The sequence below is a fragment of the Bombina bombina genome, chromosome 4, assembly GCF_027579735.1.
Source record: "Bombina bombina isolate aBomBom1 chromosome 4, aBomBom1.pri, whole genome shotgun sequence".
Lineage (NCBI taxonomy): Eukaryota > Metazoa > Chordata > Amphibia > Anura > Bombinatoridae > Bombina > Bombina bombina.
This window is the reverse complement of record NC_069502.1, coordinates 983,188,433-983,215,905: the sequence shown is the minus strand read 5'-3', so window position 1 is coordinate 983,215,905 and position 27,473 is coordinate 983,188,433. Positions and strand designations below refer to the sequence as shown.

The 27,473-nt window shown below is 41.2% G+C and overlaps 1 protein-coding gene across 2 annotated transcripts in view; it reads left to right on the top strand.

The window, feature by feature from the left end:
• The window catches only part of FANCL (FA complementation group L), a 332,294-nt gene that overhangs the window by 303,391 nt on the left and 1,430 nt on the right, over positions 1–27,473 (top strand). For both annotated transcript variants that reach the window (XM_053712035.1, XM_053712034.1), the window contains 5 exons: positions 8,275–8,358; positions 8,532–8,577; positions 17,157–17,238; positions 18,320–18,436; positions 26,946–27,017. In XM_053712035.1, the coding sequence (XP_053568010.1) occupies positions 8,275–8,358; positions 8,532–8,577; positions 17,157–17,238; positions 18,320–18,436; positions 26,946–27,017 (401 nt within the window). The remainder of the gene's footprint in view (positions 1–8,274; positions 8,359–8,531; positions 8,578–17,156; positions 17,239–18,319; positions 18,437–26,945; positions 27,018–27,473) is intronic.

Below are 27,473 nucleotides of genomic sequence, written 5' to 3'. Positions count from 1 at the left end.
TGCGGTGTTTGTGTTTAGCTGTAATTTTCCTCTTACTCATTTACTGTACCCACACATATTATATACCGTTTTTCTCGCCATTAAATGGACTTTCAAAAGATACCATTATTTTCATCATATCTTATAATTTACTATAAAAAAATTATAAAATATGAGGAAAAATTGAAAAAACCCCCACTTTTCTCCAACATAGGTGTGTCCGGTCCACGGCGTCATCCTTACTTGTGGGATATTCTCTTCCCCAACAGGAAATGGCAAAGAGCCCAGCAAAGCTGGTCACATGATCCCTCCTAGGCTCCGCCTACCCCAGTCATTCTCTTTGCCGTTGTACAGGCAACATCTCCACGGAGATGGCTTAGAGTTTTTTAGTGTTTAACTGTAGTTTTTATTATTCAATCAAGAGTTTGTTATTTTAAAATAGTGCTGGTATGTACTATTTACTCAGAAACAGAAAAGAGATGAAGATTTCTGTTTGTATGAGGAAAATGATTTTAGCAACCGTCACTAAAATCCATGGCTGTTCCACACAGGACTGTTGAGAGCAATTAACTTCAGTTGGGGGAACAGTGAGCAGTCTCTTGCTGCTTGAGGTATGACACATTCTAACAAGACGATGTAATGCTGGAAGCTGTCATTTTCCCTATGGGATCCGGTAAGCCATGTTTATAAAGATCGTAAATAAGGGCTTCACAAGGGCTTATTAAGACTGTAGACTTTTTCTGGGCTAAATCGATTCATTATTAACACATATTTAGCCTTGAGGAATCATTTTATCTGGGTATTTTGATATAATAATATCGGCAGGCACTGTTTTAGACTCCTTATTATTTAGGGGCTTTCCCAAATCATAGGCAGAGCCTCATTTTCGCGCCGGTGTTGCGCACTTGTTTTTGAGAGGCATGACATGCAGTCGCATGTGAGAGGAGCTCTGATACTTAGAAAAGACTTTCTGAAGGCGTCATTTGGTATCGTATTCCCCTTTGGGCTTGGTTGGGTCTCAGCAAAGCAGATACCAGGGACTGTAAAGGGGTTAAAGTTAAAAACGGCTCCGGTTCCGTTATTTTAAGGGTTAAAGCTTCCAAATTTGGTGTGCAATACTTTTAAGGCTTTAAGACACTGTGGTGAAAATTTGGTGAATTTTGAACAATTCCTTCATGTTTTTTTCGCAATTGCAGTAATAAAGTGTGTTCAGTTTAAAATTTAAAGTGACAGTAACGGTTTTATTTTAAAACGTTTTTTGTACTTTGTTATCAAGTTTATGCCTGTTTAACATGTCTGAACTACCAGATAGACTGTGTTCTGAATGTGGGGAAGCCAGAATTCCTATTCATTTAAATAAATGTGATTTATGTGACAATGACAATGATGCCCAAGATGATTCCTCAAGTGAGGGGAGTAAGCATGGTACTGCATCATTCCCTCCTTCGTCTACACGAGTCTTGCCCACTCAGGAGGCCCCTAGTACATCTAGCGCGCCAATACTCCTTACTATGCAACAATTAACGGCTGTAATGGATAATTCTGTCAAAAACATTTTAGCCAAAATGAACACTTACCAGCGTAAGCGTGACTGCTCTGTTTTAGATACTGAAGAGCATGACGACGCTGATAATAATGGTTCTGAAGGGCCCCTAACCCAGTCTGATGGGGCCAGGGAGGTTTTGTCTGAGGGAGAAATTACTGATTCAGGGAACATTTCTCAACAAGCTGAACCTGATGTGATTACGTTTAAATTTAAGTTGGAACATCTCCGCATTCTGCTCAAGGAGGTATTATCCACTCTGGATGATTGTGACAAGTTGGTCATCCCAGAGAAACTATGTAAAATGGACAAGTTCCTAGAGGTCCCGGGACTCCCAGAAGCTTTTCCTATACCCAAGCGGGTGGCGGACATTGTTAATAAAGAATGGGAAAGGCCCGGTATTCCTTTCGTCCCTCCCCCCATATTTAAAAAATTGTTTCCTATGGTCGACCCCAGAAAGGACTTATGGCAGACAGTCCCCAAGGTCGAGGGAGCGGTTTCCACTTTAAACAAACGCACCACTATACCCATAGAGGATAGTTGTGCTTCTAAAGATCCTATGGATAAAAAATTAGAAGGTTTACTTAAAAAGATGTTTGTTCAGCAGGGTTACCTTCTACAACCTATTTCATGCATTGTCCCTGTAGCTACAGCCGCATGTTTCTGGTTCGATGAGCTGATAAAGGCGGTCGATAGTGATTCTCCCCCTTATGAGGAGATTATGGACAGAATCAATGCTCTCAAATTGGCTAATTCTTTCACCCTAGACGCCACTTTGCAATTGGCTAGGTTAGCGGCTAAGAATTCAGGGTTTGCTATTGTGGCGCGCAGAGCGCTTTGGTTGAAATCTTGGTCAGCTGATGCGTCTTCCAAGAACAAGCTACTTAACATTCCTTTCAAGGGGAAAACGCTGTTTGGCCCTGACTTGAAAGAGATTATCTCTGATATCACTGGGGTTAAGGGCCACGCCCTTCCTCAGGATCGGCCTTTCAAGGCAAAAAATAAACCTAATTTTCGTCCCTTTCGTAGAAACGGACCAGCCCAAAGTGCTACGTCCTCTAAGCAAGAGGGTAATACTTCTCAAGCCAAGCCAGCTTGGAGACCAATGCAAGGCTGGAACAAGGGAAAGCAGGCCAAGAAACCTGCCACTGCTACCAAGACAGCATGAAATGTTGGCCCCCGATCCGGGACCGGATCTGGTGGGGGGCAGACTCTCTCTCTTCGCTCAGGCTTGGGCAAGAGATGTTCTGGATCCTTGGGCGCTAGAAATAGTCTCCCAAGGTTATCTTCTGGAATTCAAGGGGCTTCCCCCAAGGGGGAGGTTCCACAGGTCTCAGTTGTCTTCAGACCACATAAAAAGACAGGCATTCTTACATTGTGTAGAAGACCTGTTAAAAATGGGAGTGATTCATCCTGTTCCATTAAGAGAACAAGGGATGGGGTTCTACTCCAATCTGTTCATAGTTCCCAAAAAAGAGGGAACGTTCAGACCAATCTTAGATCTCAAGATCTTAAACAAGTTTCTCAAGGTTCCATCGTTCAAGATGGAAACCATTCGAACTATTCTTCCTTCCATCCAGGAAGGTCAATTCATGACCACGGTGGATTTAAAGGATGCGTATCTACATATTCCTATCCACAAGGAACATCATCGGTTCCTAAGATTCGCATTCCTGGACAAGCATTACCAGTTCGTGGCGCTTCCTTTCGGATTAGCCACTGCTCCAAGGATTTTCACAAAGGTACTAGGGTCCCTTCTAGCTGTGCTAAGACCAAGGGGCATTGCTGTAGTACCTTACTTGGACGACATTCTGATTCAAGCGTCGTCCCTTCCTCAAGCAAAGGCTCACACGGACATTGTCCTGGCCTTTCTCAGATCTCACGGATGGAAAGTGAACGTGGAAAAGAGTTCTCTATCTCCGTCAACAAGGGTTCCCTTCTTGGGAACAATAATAGACTCCTTAGAAATGAGGATTTTTCTGACAGAGGCCAGAAAAACAAAACTTCTAGACTCTTGTCGGATACTTCATTCCGTTCCTCTTCCTTCCATAGCGCAGTGCATGGAAGTGATCGGTTTGATGGTAGCGGCAATGGACATAGTTCCTTTTGCGCGCATTCATCTAAGACCATTACAACTGTGCATGCTCAGTCAGTGGAATGGGAACTATACAGACTTGTCTCCGAAGATACAAGTAAATCAGAGGACCAGAGACTCACTCCGTTGGTGGCTGTCCCTGGACAACCTGTCACAAGGGATGACATTCCGCAGACCGGAGTGGGTCATCGTCACGACCGACGCCAGTCTGATGGGCTGGGGCGCGGTCTGGGGATCCCTGAAAGCTCAGGGTCTTTGGTCTCGGGAAGAATCTCTTCTACCGATAAATATTCTGGAACTGAGAGCGATATTCAATGCTCTCAAGGCTTGGCCTCAGCTAGCGAGGGCCAAGTTCATACGGTTTCAATCAGACAACATGACAACTGTTGCAACCATCAGGGGGGAACAAGGAGTTCCCTAGCGATGGAAGAAGTGACCAAAATCATTCTATGGGCGGAGTCTCACTCCTGCCACCTGTCTGCTATCCACATCCCAGGAGTGGAAAATTGGGAAGCGGATTTTCTGAGTCGTCAGACATTGCATCCGGGGGAGTGGGAACTCCATCCGGAAATCTTTGCCCAAGTCACTCAGCTGTGGGGCATTCCAGACATGGATCTGATGGCCTCTCGTCAGAACTTCAAAGTTCCTTGCTACGGGTCCAGATCCAGGGATCCCAAGGCGGCTCTAGTGGATGCACTAGTAGCACCTTGGACCTTCAAACTAGCTTATGTGCTCCCGCCGTTTCCTCTCATCCCCAGGCTGGTAGCCAGGATCAATCAGGAGAGGGCGTCGGTGATCTTGATAGCTCCTGCGTGGCCACGCAGGACTTGGTATGCAGATCTGGTGAATATGTCATCGGCTCCACCTTGGAAGCTACCTTTGAGACGAGACCTTCTTGTTCAGGGTCTGTTCGAACATCCGAATCTGGTTTCACTCCAGCTGACTGCTTGGAGATTGAACGCTTGATCTTATCGAAGCGAGGGTTCTCAGATTCTGTTATCGATACTCTTGTTCAGGCCAGAAAGCCTGTAACTAGAAAGATTTACCACAAAATTTGGAAAAAAATATATCTGTTGGTGTGAATCTAAAGGATTCCCTTGGGACAAGGTTAAGATTCCTAAGATTCTATCCTTCCTTCAAGAAGGATTGGAAAAAGGATTATCTGCTAGTTCCCTGAAGGGACAGATTTCTGCCTTGTCTGTGTTACTTCACAAAAAGCTGGCAGCTGTGCCAGATGTTCAAGCCTTTGTTCAGGCTCTGGTTAGAATTAAGCCTGTTTACAAACCTTTGACTCCTCCTTGGAGTCTCAACTTAGTTCTTTCAGTTCTTCAGGGGGTTCCGTTTGAACCCCTACATTCCGTTGATATTAAGTTATTATCTTGGAAAGTTTTGTTTTTAGTTGCGATTTCTTCTGCTAGAAGAGTTTCAGAATTATCTGCTCTGCAGTGTTCTCCTCCTTATCTGGTGTTCCATGCAGATAAGGTGGTTTTACGTACTAAACCTGGTTTTCTTCCAAAAGTTGTTTCTAACAAAAACATTAACCAGGAGATTATCGTACCTTCTCTGTGTCCGAAACCAGTGTCAAAGAAGGAACGTTTGTTGCACAATCTGGATGTTGTTCGCGCTCTAAAATTCTATTTAGATGCTACAAAGGATTTTAGACAAACATCTTCCTTGTTTGTTGTTTATTCCGGTAAAAGGAGAGGTCAAAAAGCAACTTCTACCTCTCTCTCTTTTTGGATTAAAAGCATCATCAGATTGGCTTACGAGACTGCCGGACGGCAGCCTCCCGAAAGAATCACGGCTCATTCCACTAGGGCTGTGGCTTCCACATGGGCCTTCAAGAACGAGGCTTCTGTTGATCAGATATGTAGGGCAGCGACTTGGTCTTCACTGCACACTTTTACCAAATTTTACAAGTTTGATACTTTTGCTTCTTCTGAGGCTATTTTTGGGAGAAAGGTTTTGCAAGCCGTGGTGCCTTCCATTTAGGTGACCTGATTTGCTCCCTCCCTTCATCCGTGTCCTAAAGCTTTGGTATTGGTTCCCACAAGTAAGGATGACGCCGTGGACCGGACACACCTATGTTGGAGAAAACAGAATTTATGTTTACCTGATAAATTACTTTCTCCAACGGTGTGTCCGGTCCACGGCCCGCCCTGGTTTTTTTAATCAGGTCTGATAATTTATTTTCTTTAACTACAGTCACCACGGTACCATATGGTTTCTCCTATGCAAATATTCCTCCTTAAGGTCGGTCGAATGACTGGGGTAGGCGGAGCCTAGGAGGGATCATGTGACCAGCTTTGCTGGGCTCTTTGCCATTTCCTGTTGGGGAAGAGAATATCCCACAAGTAAGGATGACGCCGTGGACCGGACACACCGTTGGAGAAAGTAATTTATCAGGTAAACATAAATTCTGTTTTTTTTAACTTTGACCCCCAAAATCTGTTACATATCTACAACCACCAAAAAACACCTATGCTAAATAGTTTCTAAATTTTGTCCTGAGTTTAGAAATACCCAATGTTTACATCTTCTTTGCTTTTTTTGTAAGTTATAGGGCCATAAATACAAGTAGCACTTTGCTATTTGCAAACCACTTTTTTTTCAAAAAACTAGTTACATTGGAACACTGATATCTTTCAGGAATCCCTGAATATCCATTGACATGTATATATTTTTTTTTTAGTAGACAACCCAAAGTATTGATCTAGGCCAATTTTGGTATATTTCATGCCACCATTTCACCGCCAAATGCGATCAAATAAAAAAAATCGTTCACTTTTTCACAATTTTTTTCACAAACTTTAGGTTTCTCACTGAAATTATTTACAAATAGTTTGTGCAATTATGGCACAAATGGTTGTAAATTCTTCTCTGTGATCCCCTTTGTTCAGAAATAGCAGACTTATATGGCTTTGGTGTTGCTTTTTGGTAATTAGAATGCCACTAAATGCCACTGCGCACCACACGTGTATTATGCCCAGCAGTGAAGGGGTTAATTAGGGAGCATGTAGGGAGCTTGTAGGGTTAATTTTAGCTTTAGTGTAGTGTAGTAGACAACCCCAAGTATTGATCTAGGCCCATTTTGGTATATTTCATGCCACCATTTCACCGCCAAATGCGATCAAATTAAAAAAAACGTAAAATATTTCACAATTTTAGGTTTCTCACTGAAATCATTTACAAACAGCTTGTGCAGTTATGGCACAAATGGTTGTAAATGCTTCTCTGGGATCCCCTTTGTTCAGAAATAGCAGACATATATGGCTTTGGCGTTGCTTTTTGGTATTTAGAAGGCCGCTAAATGCCGCTGCGCATCACACGTGTATTATGGCTAGCAGTGAAGGGGTTAATTAGGTAGCTTGTAGGGAGCTTGCAGGGTTAATATTAGATTTAGTGTAGAGCTCAGCCTCCCACCTAAAACATCAGACCCCCTGATCCCTCCCAAACAGCTCTCTTCCCTCCCCCACCCCACAATTGTCCCCGCCATCTTAAGTACTGGCAGAAAGTCTGCCAGTACTAAAATAAAAGCTATATATATTTTTTTTTAATGATTTTTTTAAGCATATTTACATATGCTGCTGTGTACTATCCCCCCTTAGCCCCCAACCTCACTGATCCCCCCCCAAACAGCTCTATCCCCTCCCACTCTAACTTAATGGGCGCCATCTTGGGTACTGGCAGCTGTCTGCCAGTACCCAGTTTAGAAGAAAAAAAATGGTTTGTTTTTTTAATTTTTTGAAATTTTCTGTAGTGTAGCTTCCCCACACACAAACCAACCCCCCCACCCCTCCACGATCGTTTTTTGTGCTTTTGCACAAACATGATTAGCCAGGTTTTATTAAATACTTTTCCGTAGTGTAGCGGTTCCCACCCGCTCCCGCCCCGTGCACGCGCCCGCCCGCCACCCTCCGTGCACGCGCGCGCGCCCGTGCGCGCCCCTGGCGGTCACGCCCCCGATCCCGCCCCCCGTGACATCACGCGGCACACCGATGGCCGCCCACCCGCCTCCCAATTCGGCTCCCACCCACCAACGATACCGGCCATCGATGTCCGGTGCAGAGAGGGCCACAGAGTGGCTCTCTCTGCATCGGATGGCCATGTGAGGTTATTGCAGGATGCCTCCATATCGAGGCATCACTGCAATAACCGGAAAGCAGCTGGAAGCGAGCAGGATCGCTTCCAGCTGCTTTCCACACTGAGGACGTGCAGGGTACGTTCTCAGGCGTTAACTGCCTTTTTTTTGAGGACGTACCCTGCACGTCCTCGGTCATTAAGGGGTTAAGATGGCGTGTTAACTTAAGTTATCAGGGTCAAGCATACAAAGCAACTGACTCATTAAAGTATTGCACAACTAAACCAGAATTTCAAATGTTTATTCCAAATGTGTATTTTCTGCAGTTACATTGACTGTCTTTTTTTAATCTTTTTTATTTTATTATGATTATTAGTATTCTTTATTTATAAAGTTCTAACATATTACACAGTGGTATTACATTAGGTATCCATTTGCAGAGTACAATAATCCAAATACATTGACATAAATCGTAAATGGTACAGTGAGCTGTAAACCACTTTTACATGAGATGAAGGTGGTCGTCAGGACAGACGTACTTGTGAACTTGCTTTAATAACACTTGCATCTTTGTAGGTAATAATGTGTCAATCACAATTGACGTAGATCCTAGACATCCAACTATGCTTCCGGAATGCTATTTCCTTGGTGCTGATCATGGTAAGTTACCATTTTTAAACACTATTATCTTTACTATTAAAGCAGCAGTCCTTAAGCTAGATCATTTTTTTAAGTGCAGTTATGTTGCCCACATATAACCAATTTTCAATTAATTAATGGTTATTAATAGCTACATTTGCCTACTGAATTAGCTTGTTTTTGTTTTGTTATAGTGGTAAATCCTTTACGAGATAAATTGAATTCCAATATTCATTTATGGTGAGTACCATTAACAATTATTTTAAGTATAATTGATATTTATGATAGTCATAATCATGAATGCTCCTTATGGACAGATATAATGGTCATGTTTTTGCAGATTACTTGTATATAAAAAATAAAAAAAAATCCCAATAAAAAAGTTGGCAGCTACTGCTCTAAGTTTTGAGTTCTAATTAGTTCCCTTCTGTCAATACTTACCAGCTAAAGTGCTGATAAACCTCAACATTTTATATTGTCTCATCCTTAAATTCATGCTTCAGAACCTTTGTTTTCTACTTGGATATTGAGGGCCGTTTAAATATACAGTAGGTAAAACTTTTACTTGGAAGATTCTCAAGCATAGCTCACTTGTTCTAGTTTCTTCTTTGGCTTCTGGGATCCATCATAGTTCTACAACTGAAACTTATTGTATACTCCTACAACATAACGTGATACTAATTGCACTTTTGACTTTAACCATGTCTAATGTATCCAAGGTTACTGAGGGATATGGGGAGCAGAGGTAGTAATTGTAAGGATTGTTTAATCCATAACCTCTATTCTGCAAGTTAAATACTTCCACATACCCTCCTAAGAAAGTTAAAGGTGCATAAAAGCACAAAAACAAAATTTCAACATTGGTCCACTCCATAGCAGCAATGATCCTAACTGAATGTATCTGTGAGCTAATTACAAGAAGATTATGTGGTTAGCTATGAGGGGGTTAGGGTGTGTGAAATGCAGAATGCAAGAACAGATACACTGAACAAGAAAAGTCTTTTAAAAGCTTTACTGAATGATAAGAAAAAGAACAATTAGTAGTTAACATTGAAGATCACAGAAATAGCAAGTTTAAACATGGACCCAAAGCGGAACATTAAAGTCCAATACAAAGTTCAGAATACTTAAGTAGGTTGCTGTAACAAAGTCCAGTGGACACAGATGCTTGAATTGCTTGAATTGTGCAGTAGAGGGTGAGACTGTTGCAAGATACCTGGTAGGTAGAGAGGGTACAGCTGGTTGGAGGAAAGCTGACACAGGATACTCAGCAGGCAAAGGATACTATAAACAATAATTTTATTTGACTGGTCCCTTTAATAAAAGGATAGTAACAGCAGCTGGTTTGATAACCTTAGATAATGCTTTCAGTGAGTCTTATTGAAATTAAAGGGACAGTAAGCACTAAATAAATGCCAGATAGAATGCTGCACACAAAGAAAATATTAGTCTGAGAATAACATGTAGATGTATTTTTTAAGTTTCATTAGTTGTTTAAATAGTGACAAAATAAGTGTAAAGTTTTAGTGTCTATAAAACAATGGGAGCTGCCATGTTGTAATTTAGATTACTTTCTCTGCTGTGGCCAATTAGGGACAGTTTTAAATAGGTCACTAGAGTGCAGCCAATGACTGTGTGGAATATAACAGTGTTCTGCACTTTCTTTTCCAACAGGAACTGAAATCCTCACAATGGAATTACAGGAAAAGGGGACAAAATAATTAATGAAAGTAAATCGTATATATAAAAAAAACCTCTGCAATATATAATTATATATTACCATCTCAAAATGTTTAAAGTCTCTTTAATAGCTGTTTTTAGTAACCCTGGCAGCCACCTAGATGTTCATTGTATATTAGTTAATATTGACAGTAAATGAGCTGTCACTAATCAAATTATAGCTCTCTTATTAGAAATGGACGTCAGCAGAAGTAATAATTACTCATTCAAATGCCTAATCAATCACTCATCTCAGACTGGAACATGCATCAGTTAATGAGTTGGTTCACACTCTTTTTATTGCTATATCTCCTATTTCTCTTGTAAGATGTATCGAGTCCACGGATTCATCCATACTTGTGGGATATTCTCCTTCCCTACAGGAAGTGGCAAAGAGAGCACCCACAGCAGAGCTGTCTATATAGCTCCTCCCTTAGCTCCGCCCCCCCAGTCATTCTCTTTGCCTGCTTAACTGCTAGGAAGGGTAAAGTGAGTGTGGTGACAAAAATGTTAGTTTTTATTTTCTCAAGCAAAAGTTGGTTATTTTAAATGGTACCGGTGTGTACTATTTACTCTCTGGCAGAAAAGGGATGAAGATTTCTGCAAGGAGGATGATGATCTTAGCATTTTGTAACTAAGATCCACTGCTGTTCTCACAAGGGCTGAAGAGTACAGGAAAACTTCAGTTGGGGGAACAGTTTGCAAGCTAAACTGCATTAAGGTATGTTCAGTCTATTTTTTTCTAGACAGACTGTGTTATTTCTAGAAAAGGCTGGCAATATCCCCATGAGAGAAGGGTAAGCTGTATTCAGTGAAAAGGAATCCAAGCTTGCATAAAGGGCTCATAGTTACTGGTGACACTGATAGGAAAAAAACGTTTTGGTTTAATTGCAAAATATAACGTTTTTTGAGGGACTTTAAGGGGTCTTTGTGGCTTATTTAAGGGTTATTAATCCACATGGCTAGTTTAAGAAACACTCTGTTGTGTTTCTTTTAGGCCCCATAACATCGAGTGAGGTGGGAGGGGCCTATTTTGGCGCCTCAGTTGCGCAGTTTCTTTACCTCAGAAGCATCCAGCTACTTCTCCAGAGGCTCCTACTGTATTTGAGTGCTGTAAAGAGGTTTTTTTTCCCCACAAATCGTTCCTAAAGGGCAGGTAGGCGCCACAGCAGAGCTGTGGCAAGGTGCTGAACGTTATTTTACCGGTTTTGAAGTTTTTTCAATCCGGTTTTTACATTAAAGGGTTAATTGTTTATTTGCATAGTGGTGCAAAGTTACTAAGGCTTTATGATGCTACTGTAAAAATTTTGTTTTGTTTACTGCTTTTTTACACTGTTTTGCAGAGTTTGTGCACCTTTTTTTCTCTTAAAGGCACAGTACCGTTTTTGTTTAAAGTGTTATTTACTTTGATTAAAGTGTTTTCCAAGCTTGCTTGTTACATTACTAGCCTGTTTAACATGTTGGTGACACCAAGGAAAATCCTTGTTCAATGTGTTTAGAAGCCATTGTGGAACCCCCTCTTAGAATGTGTCCCACTTGCACTGATATGTCTATAAATTATAAAGAGCATATTTTAGCACTTTAAAATATTGCAATAGACGATTGTCAGTTAGAAGGAAATGAGGTTTTAGCATCTAGCTCTCCCCAAGTGTCACAACCAGTAACGCCCGCACAAGTGACGCCAAGTACCTCTAATGCGTCAAATTCATTTACTTTACAAGACATGGCCACAGTTATGAATAAAACCCTCACAGAGGTTTTCTCTAAACTGCCTGGTTTACAAGGAAAGCGTGACAGCTCTGGGTTAAGAACAAATGCTGAGCCGTCTGACGCTTTGGTAGCCGTATCCGATATACCCTCACAATGTTCTGAAGTAGGGGTAAGGGATTTGTTATCTGAGGGAGAGATTTCTGATTCAGGGAAGACGCTCCCTCAGACAGATTCTGATATGAATGCCTTTAAATTTAAGCTTGAACACCTCCGCTTATTGCTCAAGGAGGTATTAGCTACTCTAGACGATTGTGACCCTATAGTGGTCCCAGAGAAATTGTGTAAAATGGACAGATACTTAGAGGTTCCTGTTTACACGGATGTTTTTCCAGTCCCTAAGAGGATTGTGACTATTGTTACTAAGGAGTGGGATAGACCAGGTATTACGTTTGCTCCCCCTCCTGTTTTTAAGAAAATGTTTCCCATATCTGACACCATACAGGACTCGTGGCAGACTGTTCCTAAGGTGGAGGGAGCTATTTCTACTCTTGTTAACCGTACAACTATACCTATCGAAGACAGTTGTGCTTTCAAAGATCCTATGGATAAAAAATTAGAGGGTCTCCTAAAGAAAATTTTTGTTCATCAAGGTTTTCTTCTCCAACCTATTGCATGCATTGTTCCTGTAACTACTGCAGCTGCTTTCTGGTTTGAGGCTCTAGAAGAGGCTCTCCAGGTAGAGACTCCATTAGAGGATATTATGGATAGAATTAAGGCCCTTAAGTTGGCTAATTCTTTCATTACAGATGCCGATTTCCAAATGGCTAAATTAGCGGCAAAGAATTCAGGTTTTGCCATTTTAGCATGCAGGGCATTATGGCTTAAGTCCTGGTCTTCTGATGTGTCATCAAAATCTAAATTGTTGAACATCCCTTTCAAAGGAAAGACCCTATTCAGTTCTGCACTGAAAGAGATTATTTCAGATATCACTGGAGGGAAAAGCCATTCCCTCCCTCAGGATAAAACAAATAAGATGAGGACCAAACAAAATAATTTTCGTTCCTTTCGGAACTTCAAGGGTGGTCCCGCTTCAGCTTCCCCTGCAGCAAAGCAAGAGAGGAATTCTGTCCAATCCAAGTCAGTCTGGAGACCTAACCAGGCTTGGAACAAAGGTAAACAGGCCAAGAAGCCTGCTGCTGCCTCTTAAGACAGCATGAAGGGGTAGCCCCCGATCCGGGACCGGATCTAGTAGGGGGCAGACTCTCTCTCTTCGCTCAGGCTTGGGCAAGAGATGTTCACGATTCCTGGGCTTTAGAAATTGTGTCCCAGGGATATCTTCTGGACTTCAAAGACTCCCCCCCCCCAAGGGGGAGATTTCACATTTCTCAATTGTCTGCAAACCAGCCAAAGAGAGAGACGTTCTTACGCTGTGTAGAAGACCTACATACCATGGGAGTGATCCGCCCAGTTCCAAGAGCGGAACAAGGGCTAGGTTTTTACTCCAACCTGTTTGTGGTTCCCAAAAAAGAGGGAACTTTCAGACCAATCTTGGATCTCAAAATTCTAAACAAATTCCTCAGAGTACCATCTTTCAAGATGGAGACTATTCGGACTATTCTTCCTCTGATCCAGGAGGGTCAATATATGACTACCGTGGACTTAAAGGATGCGTATCTACACATCCCTATTCACAGAGATCATCATCAATTCCTCAGATTCGCCTTTCTGGACAGGCATTACCAGTTTGTGGCCCTTCCCTTCGGGTTGGCCACGGCTCCCAGAATTTTCACAAAGGTGCTAGGGTCCCTTTTGGCGGTTCTAAGACCGCGGGGTATAGCAGTCGTGCATTATCTAGACAACATCTTAATTAAGGCATCGACTTTCCAGCTAGCCAAGTCTCACGCGGACATCGTGTTGGCTTTTCTGAGATCTCACGGGTAGAAGGTGAACATAAAAAAGAGTTCTCTCGTCCCTCTCACAAGAGTTTCCTTCCTAGGAACTCTGATAGACTTGGTAGAAATGAAAATATTTCTGACGGAGGTCAGAAAATCAAAACTTTTAATCGCTTGCCAAGCTCTTCATTCCATTCCTCGGCCATCAGTGGCTCAGTGTATGGAGGCAATCGGACTCATGGTAGCGGCAATGGACATAGTTCCTTATGCCCGCCTACACCTCAGACCACTGCAACTATGCATGCTCAAACAGTGGAATGGGGATTATGCAGATTTATCTCCTCAACTGCATCTGGACCAAGAGACCAGAGATTCTCTTCTCTGGTGGTTGTCTCAGGACCACCTGTCTTAGGGAATGTGTTTCCGCAGGCCAGAGTGGCTCATAGTAACGACAGATGCCAGCCTGCTAGGCTGGGGTGCAGTCTGGAAATCCCTGAAAGCACAGGGCTTATGGTCTCGGGAGGAAACTCTCCTTCCGATAAACATTCTAGAACTGAGAGCGATATTCAATGCGCTTCAGGCGTGGCCTCAGCTAGCTGCGGCCAAATTCATCAGATTTCAGTCGGACAACATCACGACTGTAGCCTATATCAATCATCAAGGAGGAACACTGAGTTCTTTAGCGATGATGGAGGTAACCAAAATAATCCGATGGGCGGAGGATCACTCTTGCCATCTCTCAGCAATCCATATCCCAGGGGTAGAGAACTGGGAGGCGGATTTCCTAAGTCGTCAGACTTTTCATCCAGGGGAGTGGGAGATCCATCCGGAGGTATTTGCCCAGCTGACTCAGCTATGGGGCACACCAGAATTGGATCTGATGGCGTCCCGACAGAACGCCAAACTTCCTTGTTACGCGTCCAGGTCCCGGGATCCCCAGGCGGTACTGATAGATGCTCTAGCAGTACCCTGGTCCTTCAATCTGGCTTATGTATTTCCACCGTTTCCTCTCCTCCCACGTCTGGTTGCCAGAATCAAGCAGGAGAGAGCTTTGGTGATTCTGATAGCGCCTGCGTGGCCACGCAGGACTTGGTATGCAGACCTGGTGGACATGTCATCTGTTCCACCGTGGACTCTGCCAATGAGGCAGGACCTTCTAATCCAAGGTCAATTCAAGCATCCAAATCTAATTTCTCTGCGTCTGACTGCTTGGAGATTGAACGTCTGATTCTATCAAAGCATGGTTTCTCTGAGTCGGTCATTGATACCCTGATTCAGGTTAGAAAGCCTGTCACCAGGAAAATCTATCATAAGATTTGGCGCAAATATCTTTGTTGGTGTGAATCCAAGGGTTACTCATGGAGTAAGATTAGGATTCCTAGAATTCTGTCCTTTCTCCAAGAAGGATTGGAGAAGGGATTATCAGCTAGTTCCTTAAAAGGACAAATATCTGCTTTGTCTATTCTTTTACACAAACGTCTGGCAGATGTTCCAGACATTCAAGCGTTTAGTCAGGCCATGGTCAGGATCAAGCCTGTATTTAAACCTGTTGCTCCACCATAGAGCCTAAACTTGGTTCTTAATGTTCTTCAAGGGGTTCCGTTTGAACCTATGCATTCCATAGATATTAAGCTTCTATCTTGGAAAGTTTTGTTTTTAGTAGCTATCTCTTCGGCTTGAAGAGTTTCTGAGTTATCTGCTTTACAGTGTGATTCACCTTACCTTGTTTTCCATACAGATAAGGTGGTTTTGCGTACCAAACCTGGGTTTCTTCCTAAGGTTGTTTCTAATAGGAATATCAATCAGGAGATTGTTGTTCCTTCCCTGTGTCCTAATCCTTCATCAAAGAAGGAACGTCTGTTGCACAATCTTGATGTGGTTCGTGCTTTAAAGTTCTACTTACAAGCAACTAAAGATTTCCGTCAAACATCTTCATTGTTTGTTGTTTATTCTGGTAAACTGAGAGGTCAAAAGGCTACGGCTACCTCTCTTTCCTTTTGGCTGAAAAGCATCATCCGTTTGGCTTATGAGACTGCTGGCCAGCAGCCTCCTTAAAAAATTACTGCTCATTCTACTAGAGCAGAGGCTTCCACATGGCCTTTTAAAAATGAGGCTTCTGTTGAACAGATTTGTAAGGCGGCGACTTGGTCTTCGCTTCATACTTTTTCCAAATTTTACAAATTCGATAATTTTGCTTCTTCGGAGGCTATTTTTGGGAGAAAGGTTTTACAAGCAGTGGTGCCTTCCGTTTAAGGTACCTGTCTTGTCCCTCCCTTCATCCGTGTCCTAAAGCTTTGGTATTGGTATCCCACAAGTATGGATGAATCCATGGACTCGATACATCTTACAAGAGAAAACAGAATTTATGCTTACCTGATAAATTTCTTTCTCTTGTGATGTATCGAGTCCACGGCCCGCCCTGTCTGTTTAAGACAGGTAGTATATTTTTAATTAAAAAACTTCAGTCACCACTGCACCCTATAGTTTCTCCTTTTTCTTCCTAGCCTTCGGTCGAATGACTGGGGGGGCGGAGCTAAGGGAGGAGCTGTATAGACAGCTCTGCTGTGGGTGCTCTCTTTGCCACTTCCTGTAGGGAAGGAGAATATCCCACAAGTATGGATGAATCCGTGGACTCGATACATCACAAGAGAAAGAAATTTATCAGGTAAGCATAAATTCTGTTTTTTAGAATAACTTTATCTGTACACTTCCCTACTACAGAAGGCTCTCAACTGTCATTCATCAGAACAAGTTTTTCATAACTGTCACTGTTACAGATTTTCATTGCAAAAACTTTTATGTAAACACTGACATAGCAAGTTTGAATTTGAAGACAAAAATACAAACTATTTTGGTCTTTCATATAGCAGCCATGTTGTAATATAAGTGCTGGAACTTAAACATGTTCAGCCTTAAAGGGACAGTCTACACCAGAATTTTTATTGTTTAAAAAGATAGATAATCCCTTTATTACCCATTCCCTAGTTTAGCACAACCAACACAGTTATATAAATGCACTTTTTTACCTCTGTGATTACCTTGTATCTAAGCCTCTGCAAACTGCCCCCTTATTTCAGTTCTTTTGACAGACTTGCATTTTAGCCAATCAGAGCTGGCTCACCTGAACTCCACGTGCGTGAGCACGGTGTTATCTATATGACACACATGAACTAACACCCTCTAGTGGTGAAAAACTGTCAAAATGCCCTGAGAGAAGAAGCGGCCTTCAAGGGCTTAGAAATTAGCATATGAACCTCCTAGGTTTAGCTTTCAGCTAAGAATACCAAGAGAACAAAGCAAAATTGGTGATAAAAGTAAATTGAAAAATTGTTTAAAATGACATTCTCTATCTGAATCATGAAAGTTTATTTTGGACTAGACTGTCCCTTTAATACTCTTTCTTTTTATTCTTTTTATATGACTGGTAGAATGGTTGGAAATATAATCACTTGATTGCATATGCTTTTTTTATTTTTATTATTTTTTTTTTATCCCTAGGGATCCAGAAAACAGCATACTGCAAAATTTGAAAGATGTATTGGAAATTGAATTCCCATCTCGCTCTAACTTAGAAAAGACTGTAAGTCATGTTGTTTGATATTCAATATTAAAGTGATTGTAAAGTTTAAGGAATTGGTGCCCGTTATCTAAAAATAATCTTAAAATCAAGGGATACATATTTTTAAAGTTTTTAAGATTATTTTTAGTTACAGGGTTCTAATTTCTTAAGCTTTACAATCACTTTAATGTATTCAAAAACATTTTTTTTAAATAATTGTCCAGATATTATTTATGTATTTAATATTACTCCAGGACTTGCCAGTTATCAGATCCGTAATATATCCTTCTCAAAACAGTCAAATTTTATTCAATGCATGACTGTGGTGCTGAATTGTGACATTTTAAATCACTTAGAAGGGCATGAATTTTTATGTCTTCATAGTTATGCATATTAACTACTTCAGTTATTTATTTGGCCAACTCTGCCTGTATATTATCTCATAACATTATGGAATTGGGGTTTCTACTAACTTACAAGGAGACTGGTTTGCATTCTGCAAGATTCAGAACTATGTTATAGTTGGGGAGACCCCCCCGCCCACACACACACACACTTTGCTACAACAATGGAGATAAGCTAAACGTGCTTAAGAATCTTTTTAAGGGGTATGTCTCTGGTCTGCTAAGTGATGCAAACTATTTTAAATGCTTTTAACCCATGGGTCCATGTATTAAATGGTGTGCGGACAGCTTCTTAACTTGAGAAGCTGTCCGCACACCTTCACTGCATATGAGCAGCAGATCTGTTCGTCTGCTGGCCGTATGCATCATCATGAAGCAATGAAAGAAGGTTGCCTGGTCTGATGATGTAATGCATAATTACACACTCCGATGAGTGTGTAATGCCCACCCCTTCACTTGCATGACTGTCAATCACAGAGAGTGAGGGAGCTGTCAATGATTTATCTACGCCACAGAGTGTAAGAAGCAGTGGTCTAATGACCACTGCTTCTTACATTTACGAGAAGCAGGCTCACATGTGCGAACCTGTCCCGCAAGGGCTCCGGAGCAGTTAATGCTGTTTCGTACATGGGGCCCATATTTTGTATAACTATTCATCTTTTTCATCTGTGATCAATAATACTATAATATGTTTAAAGGATTTCAGTATGGAATGTGGCATATGCTATGCATATCGACTGGATTCTGCCATTCCAGATCAGGTGTGTGATGATCCAAGATGTGGTCAGCCGTTCCACCAAGCATGTTTATATGAGGTAAACGTCCACATATATGTTATTCTTTTATTGCCATTCATTGTTTTAATGTTTTTTCCCCAATATTTACTTTTTACTAAAAATAATTAGTTTGGTATAAACAAGAAAAGAGGCTCTCAGCAGATCTAAAATGACTTCAAGCCTTATATATAGGGTTGCCATATTGCCACTTTAAAGGGGAAGACTTGTGAAAAACACATATGTCAGGGTCCTAGCAACAGAACATTATTTTAAAGCATTTGTTAAAACAGCCCCTGACTTAAGTATTTTTCATGTGTCCTCCTTTAAAGCGGCAATCCTGAATAATTATAGTATTTTTATTATTTAATGTATATTTCTTCTATAATGGTACGACGAGTCCACGGATTCATCCATTACTTGTGGGATATTATCTTTCCTAACAGGAAGTGGCAAAGAGCACCACAGCAGAGCTGTCTATATAGCTCCTCCCTTAGCTCCACCCCCCAGTCATTCTCTTTGCCTACTCTAAGTACTAGGAAGGGTAAAGTGAAAGAGGTGATAAAATATTAGTTTTTTTATTTCTTCAAGCAAGAGTTTTTTATTTTAAATGGTACCGGTGTGTACTATTTACTCTCAGGCAGCAGATGGATGAAGACTTCTGCCTGGAGGCTGATGATCTTAGCATTTGTCACTAAGATCCAGAGCAGTTACCACAGAATGGCTGAGGAGTACAAGAAACTTCAGTGTGAGGAACCCTTTCATGCTATAAGCAGTGAGGTATGTTCAGTCATTTTTTTCTGGAGAGACTGTGGTATTTCAGATTTGGCTGACAGATCCCTATGAGGGAGAGGGTAAGCAGTAATCCTAGTAGATATAAAGGGTATTATTAAGCTTGCATAAGGGGCTAATAAAAGATGGTTGACACTGAGTATGTTTGTGGGCAAACGTTTTTGTGACCTGGGAGTGCTGTTAACGTTTTTGGGAACTGAAAGAGTATATTTCAATAACATTTTTTCTTGGGACTTTATTGAGGGTACACTGGGCTTCTGGTTTGTGTTTTAGAACCCACATGGCTAGTTTGGTGCAGGGGGTGTTTTTGTCCGGATTTAGGCCTATTAACGATCCGGTTTTGCACAGTAAAGGGTTAACTGTTCTTTTCTTTGTGGGGCAATCTCAGCTGCATTATTTGTATATCATATAAAAAAATTGAAAGGATTGGTGTATTTTAAGGCAGTTTTGCAGAACGTGTATGCTTTTTTTATCTTAAAGGCGCAGTACCGTTTTTTAAGATTGTTATTTTTTCACTAAATAAAGTGTTTTCAAGCTTGTTTGTGGTCATTACTAGCCTGTTCAACATGTCTGACATTGAGGAAAGCCAATGTTCAATGTGTTTAGAAGCCATTGTGGAACCCCCACTTAAAATGTGGCCCTCATGCACTGAAAGGGCAATAAATTGCAAAGTACATATTTTAGCAACTAAAAGTATGTCGCAGGATGATTCTCAGTCAGAAGAGAATCAGGTTGTGCCATCTAATTCTCCCCAAGTGTCACAACCATTAACGCCCGCACAAGCGACGCCAAGTACTTCTAGTGCGTCTAATTCTTTCACCCTGCAAGATATGGCCGCAGTCATGAATACTACCCTCATAGAGGTTTTATCTAAGCTGCCTGGGTTGCAGGGGAAGCACAGTAGGTCTGGTGTGAGAGTAAATGCTGAGCCCTCTGACGCTTTATTAGCCATATCCGATGTACCCTCACAATGTTCTGAGTTGGGGGTGAGGGATTTGCTGTCTGAGGGAGAGATTTCTGATTCAGGAAAGATGTTCCCTTAGACAGATTCAGATATGACGGCTTTTAAATTTAAACTAGAACACCTCCGCTTATTGCTCAGGGAGGTTTTAGCGACTCTGGATGATTGTGACCCTATTTTAGTTCCAGAGAAATTGTGTAAAATGGACAGATATCTAGAGGTTCCTGTCTACACTGATGTTTTTCCGGTCCCTAAGAGGATTTCGGACATTGTTACTAAGGAGTGGGATAGACCAGGTATTCCGTTTTCTCCCACTCGTGGCAGACGGTCCCTAAGGTGGAGGGAGCTATTTCTACCCTGGCTAAGCGTACAACTATACCTATTGAGGACAGTTGTGCTTTCAAAGATCCTATGGATAAAAAATTAGAGGGTCTCTTAAAGAAAATATTTATTCATCAGGGTTTTCTTCAACAACCTATAGCGTGCATTGTTCCTGTAACTACTGCAGCTGCCTTTTGGTTCGAGGCTCTGGAGGAGGCTCTTCAGGTTGAGACCCCATTGGATGATATTCTGGGTAGAATTAGGGCTCTCAAGCTGGCTAATTCTTTCATTACAGATGCCGCTTTTCAACTGGCTAAATTAGCGGCAAAGAATTCAGGTTTCGCCATTTTAGCGCGTAGAGCGTTATGGCTTAAGTCCTGGTCTGCTGATGTCATCAAAATCTAAGCTTTTAGCCATTCCTTTCAAAGGTAAGACCCTATTAGGGCCTGAACTGAAAGAGATAATTTCAGACATCACTGGAGGAAAAGGCCATGCCCTCCCTCAGGATAAAACAAACAAAATAATTTTCGTTCCTTTCGGAACTTCAAAGGTGGTCCCGCTACCTCTTCCCCTGCTGCAAAACCAGAGGGGAATTTTGCTCAATCCAAGTCGGTATGGAAACCTAACCAGACTTGGAACAAAGGTAAACAGGCCAAGAAACCTGCTGCTGCCATCAAGACAGCATGAAGGGGTAGCCCCCGATCCGGGACCGGATCTAGTAGGGGGCAGACTTTCTCTCTTTGCTCAGGCATGGGCAAGAGACGTTCAGGACTCCTGGGCATTAGAAATCGTAACCCAGGGGTATCTTCTAGATTTCAAGGATTCTCCGCCAAGAGGGAGATTCCATCTTTCTCAATTGTCTGTAAACCAGACAAAGAGAGAGGCGTTCTTACGCTGTGTAGAAGACCTATATACCATGGGAGTGATCTGCCCAGTTCCGAAAACAGAACAGGGGCAGGGGTTTTACTCCAATCTGTTTGTGGTTCCCAAGAAAGAGGGAACCTTCAGACCAATTTTAGATCTCAAGATTCTAAACAAATTCCTCAGAGTCCCATCCTTCAAAATGGAGACCATTCAGACTATTTTACCAATGATACAGGAGTGTCAATTTATGACCACTGTGGTGGTCATAAATTGACACATCCCTATCCACAAAGATCATCACCAGTTCCTCAGGTTCGCCTTCCTGGACAAGCATTACCAGTTTGTGGCTCTTCCCTTCGGGTTGGCCACAGCTCCCAGAATTTTCACAAAAGTGCTAGGGTCCCTTTTTGCGGTTCTCAGACCGCGGGGCATAGCAGTGGCGCCTTATCTGGACGATATCTTAATTCAGGCGTCAACTTACCACCTAGCCAAATCTCGCACGGACATCGTGTTGGCTTTTCTAAGATCTCACGGGTGGAAGGTGAACGTAAAAAAGAGTTCACTTATCCCTCTCACAAGAGTTCCATTCCTGGGAACTTAGAAAATTTTTCATGTCCACCGAATCTATCAGACGGAGGTCAGGAAATCAAAGATTTTAACCACCTGCCGAGCTCTTCATTCCATTCCCCGGCCGTCAGTGGCTCAGTGTATGGAGGTAATCAGACTCATGGTAGCGGCAATGGACATAGTTCCGTTTGCTCGCTTGCATCTCAGGCCACTGCAACTATGCATGCTCAAACAGTGGAATGGGGATTATGCGGATTTATCTCCTCAGATAAATCTGGATCAAGAGACCAGAGACTCTCTTCTTTGGTGGTTGTCACAGGATCATCTGTCCCAGGGAATGTGTTTCCGCAGGCCAGCATGGGTCATATTGACGACGGACGCCAGCCTATTGGGCTGGGGTGCAGTCTGGAACTCCCTGAAAGCACAGGGTGTGTGGACTCAGGAGGAGGCTCTCCTCCCGATCAATATTCTAGAACTGAGAGCGATATTCAACGCACTTCAGGCGTGGCCTCAGCTGGCTTCGGCCAGATTCATAAGATTCCAGTCGGAAAATATCACGACTGTAGCATATATCAATCATCAGGGGAGAACAAAGAGTTCTTTAGCGATGATAGAGGTTACCAAAATAATTCGATGGGCAGAGACTCACTCTTGCCATCTGTCAGCAATCTATATCCCAGAAGTGGAGAACTGGGAAGTGGATTTTCTAAGTCGTCAGACTTTTCATCCGGGGGAGTGGGAACTCCATCCGGAGGTGTTTGCACAATTGATTCATCAATGGGGCACACCGGAATTGGATCTGATGGCGTCTCGTCAGAATGCCAAACTTCCTTGTTACGGGTCCAGATCAAGGGATCCTCAAGCAGTACTGATAGATGCTCTAGCAGTACCCTGGTCGTTCAACCTGGCTTATGTGTTTCCACCATTTCCTCTCCTTCCTCGTTTAATTGCCAGAATCAAACAGGAGAGAGCTTCTGTGATTTTGATAGCACCTGCATGGCCACGCAGGACTTGGTATGCAGACCTGGTGGAGATGTCATCTCTTCCACCATGGACTCTGCCACTGAGACAGGACCTTCTGATTCAAGGTCCCTTCCAGCATCCAAATCTAGTTTCTCTGCGGCTGACTGCCTGGAGATTGAACGCTTGATTTTATCCAAGCGGGGATTCTCTGAGTCGGTCATAGATACCGTGATTCAGGCTCGGAAGCCTGTCACTAGGAAAATTTATCATAAGATATGGCGTAAATATCTTTATTGGTGCAAATCCAAAGGCTACTCATGGAGTAAGATCAGGATTCCTAGGATTTTGTCCTTTCTCCAAGAAGGATTGGAGAAGGGGCTATCAGCTAGTTCCCTAAAGGGACAGATATCGGCTTTATCAATTTTACTGCACAAGCGTCTGGCAGATGTTCTAGACGTTCAGTTGTTCTGTCAGGCTTTAGTTAGAATCAAGCCTGTGTTTAAACCTATTGCTCCGCCATGGAGTTTGAATTTAGTTCTTAAAGTTCTTCAAGGGGTTCCGTTTGAACCTATGCATTTCATAGATATTAAGCTTCTTTCTTGGAAAGTTCTGTTTTTAGTTGCTATCTCTTCGGCTCGAAGAATTTCTGTACTATCTGCATTGCAATGCGACTCGCCTTATCTAGTTTTCCATGCTGATAAGGTGGTTTTGCGTAGCAAACCTGGATTCCTTCCTAAAGTTGTTACTAATAAGAATATTAATCAGGAGATTATTGTTCCTTCTCTGTGTCCTAATCCTTCCTCTAAGAAGGAGCGTCTGTTGCACAACTTGGACGTGGTTCGTGCTTTGAAGTTTTACTTGCAAGCGACCAAAGATTTTCGTCAAACATCTTCTTTGTTTGATGTCTATTCGGGAAAACGTAGAGGTCAAAAAGCTACGGCTACCTCTCTTTCTTTTTGCCTGAAAAGCATCATCCGTTTGGCATACGAGACTGCTGGACAGCAGCCTCCTGAACGAATTACAGCTCACTCTACTAGAGCGGTGGCTTCCACATGGGCTTTTAAAAATGATGCTTCTGTTGAACAGATTTGTAAGGCTGTGACTTGGTCTTCGCTTCATACCTTTTCCAAATTTTACAAATTTGATACTTTTGCTGCTTCGGAGGCTATTTTTGGGAGAAAAGTTCAAGCAGTGGTGCCTTCTGTTTAGCCATCTGTCTTGTCCCTCCCGTTCATCCGTGTCCTGTAGCTTTGGTATTGTATCCCACAAGTAATGGATGAATCCGTGGACTTGTCGTACCATTATAGAAGAAAAGTAAATTTATGCTTACCTGATAAATTGATTTCTTCTATGGTACGACGAGTCCACGGCCCGCCCTGTCATTTTAAGACAGATTATATTTTTTTGATTTTAAACTTGTCACCTCTGCACCTTTTAGTTTCTCCTTTTTCTTCCTGTACCTTCGGTCGAATGACTGGGGGGTGGAGCTAAGGGAGGAGCTATATAGAAAGCTCTGCTGTGGTGCTCTTTGCCACTTCCTGTTGGGAAGGATAATATCCCACAAGTAATGGATGAATCCGTGGACTTGTCGTAGCATAGAAGAAATCAATTTATCAGGTAAGCATAAATTTACTTTTTTTCTATATTCATTGTTCATATAAGTAGAAGATCGTATAAAAGGGACATCATGGATAGAGCATTCTTGAGTGCTTTATGGCCACTGTGTTATAAATTGTTATAAACACTGCTGGCCAGATAGTGCTCAAGACACATGCTTGCTCCTGAGAACACCTACATATGCTCTCCAACAAAAAGGGTACCAAGAGAACAAAATCAACTTGGATTTATTTTTTATGTCCCTGTCAAACGATCATTGAAATCTTTCATACTTTTTGTGTGTTGAAGGGACATGAAACCCAAATTTGTTTGTTCATAATTTAGATAGAACATACAATTTTAAACAACTTTCTAATTTACTTCTATTATTTAATTTGCTTCCTTCTCTTGTTATCCTTTGCTGAAAGGTTTATCTAGGCAAGCTCAGGAGCAGCAGAGAACCTAGGTTCTAGCTTCTGATTGGTTGCTGCATATATTTATATTGATTGTGATTGTCCAATGTGGTCAGTTAGAAACCATTAGTGCATTGCTGCTCCTTAAATAAATTATACCAAGAGAATGGAACAAATTAGATAAGAAGTAAATTAGAAAGTTGTTTAAAATTGTAATCTCTATCTGAATCATGAAAGAAAATTTTGGGGTTTCAGGTCCCTTTAAGATCCTGCTTACATCATTTTACTCTGCACTTGTGTAATGTAGTAAATAGTGTGTGTCTTGGGGAAAAACTATAAATGATTATCCAACTAAATAAATGTAATATTTGCAATATCGGATTTAAAAACAAAACAAAAAAATTTAATTAAGAAAACCAATAGATGGCAACATTTGTTAACCAGGATTGATTTTCTTGGACACATTTATGTGCCGAAGCAAATGCCTAATATATATATAGTCACTAAAATGCCCTTTTACATGAGCTGAGATCTACTGTGGTGATGGACTAACCATTTTTACAAGTACAGTTTTAGAAAGTCATATTGAAGCATGGAACTCGTAAACATGTTTAGAAATGTACTTCTTTGGTACCTTTCCCTGTCTTTTTCTGGTACCAATATAATGCCATACTTTTTTTATTTCGGAAGCATATGTAAAGATAAAAGTTTGTGCATTAAAGGGATAGCAAAGTCAGAATTAAACTTTCATGATTTAGATAGCACATGCACTTTTAAACAACTTGCACTTAGTTCATTTTAACATTTTTACTCTCAAGTCCAGTATAATGGCTCAAAATATAGTGCTGCTTTGCAGAGAACCCGGGAACTTGATATTTTGCTCTTTGATTGATATTTATTATAAATCACTGTCCTAGAAACCTTTTGTTATTGTCTTCTGGAATGTTAGTGATCTGTTCTCATCAGGTTACTCTGCTAAAAGCGAGGCTGTGAATTTATACATCTGTTGACTTGGATTGTAAATTACCTCGGCTGTATCGAATTGTCAAGAGTTTTTAAGGGATTTGTGGAAAATAAAAGCTTTCACTGTCCTAAAGCGTTTATATTTTTTGGGGGAGGGGTTTACAATTAATTTGTTATAACTTTTAAAATGTTATAATCCTGTTTTGGCTTAACATATGTTACCATGTAAGAGAGTGGTCATTTGTGTCTCTAATGGATTCCAGAAAGTAAGGGCACTGTATGTTGGATTACTTTTTATCTGACAGCTTTATTCTGGTGTGTCTACACATCTGAACTATGGTAGCATTGACTGTGACTCTGCTCAAACCAGATTTTTTTTTATTATTTTAATTTTTTGTACAGATACTGAAGAACCTTGTGATCTCAATTACTTTTAACTGCCATAAAGTTTTCCCACAATGTGAGTTCGTCAAGACTTCTTGTGTCCAGTTTGAGCCACACCTAAATAAATCAGCTGGTTCCCAGTGGTCTATACATTGTGATACCCCCCCCCCCCACTTAAGGTTCTTCTGGTTAGCTCACCATTAACCTATTTACACACACATTTATTATTTGTCTGTCCCCGCCCTAATTGCTTAAAGGGACAGTATACTGTAAAATAGTTTTTTTCTTTAATGTATTTGTCATACCAGCTGTAGAGCATAGAATGTGTGAGAAATTGCATTTTCAGTTTTTTTTGTGTATATGAAGTAGCTGGTGTGCTTTGAAACCACTTTGAATGTCCCTTTAAAGGGCTTGGAAAAAGGCATATGAGCCTACCTAGGTTTAGCTTTCAACTAAGAATACCAAAAGAACAAAGAAAATTTAATGATAAAAGTAAATTAGAAAGTTGTTTAAAATGACATGCCCTATCTAAATGAAAGTTTAATACATGTGTTTTTAAACAGAATTCAAGATAATATTTACCTAGAAATATACATAAGTACCATCAAAATTCACATCATAGCTACAAAAGTCTTGCATTTAACAGATCTACATGTTTGGTTTTTTTCCGTATATATTGCAAGAGTTCTATTATGCTGCTTATACCTAAATAATTTTCTCTTCATAGTGGTTGAGAGGTCTGCCTTCCAGTAGACAAAGCTTCAACATTATATACGGTGAATGCCCTTACTGCAACAAGGTAAAATTCATTTTCTATTTCAGATCTATTCAATCTATCATTATTCCCTGATACATGTCAATACTGTATTTGCTAATCCACTGCATAAAGGACTTGCAATGGTATAGTATATACTAGCGGTCGCCAACCAGTGGTCCATGGATGTTGCATAGTACTGCTCAACTTGCGTAGCTAGATTGTATTTTTAATTCCTCCTGCCTGGCGCACTGCTCAGAGTAAGATGCTTCCATTCTATAGCCAGCTGAGGTTGGTATAGTCTTGGCTTGAAATTAAAGTATATAAAAAATGAAAGTCTTAAATCAAAAATTCTATCTTATATTTAATTTATTTTCTTCCCTTTACCTGTCTCTTTGTAGTAGTTTTCCTAATTCCTTCAGATGGACTTGCATCACTGTTTGTCTTACTCCCCTCTATCTTCTTTTTTTAAACTTAAATATTAATTATTTTACATTCTAA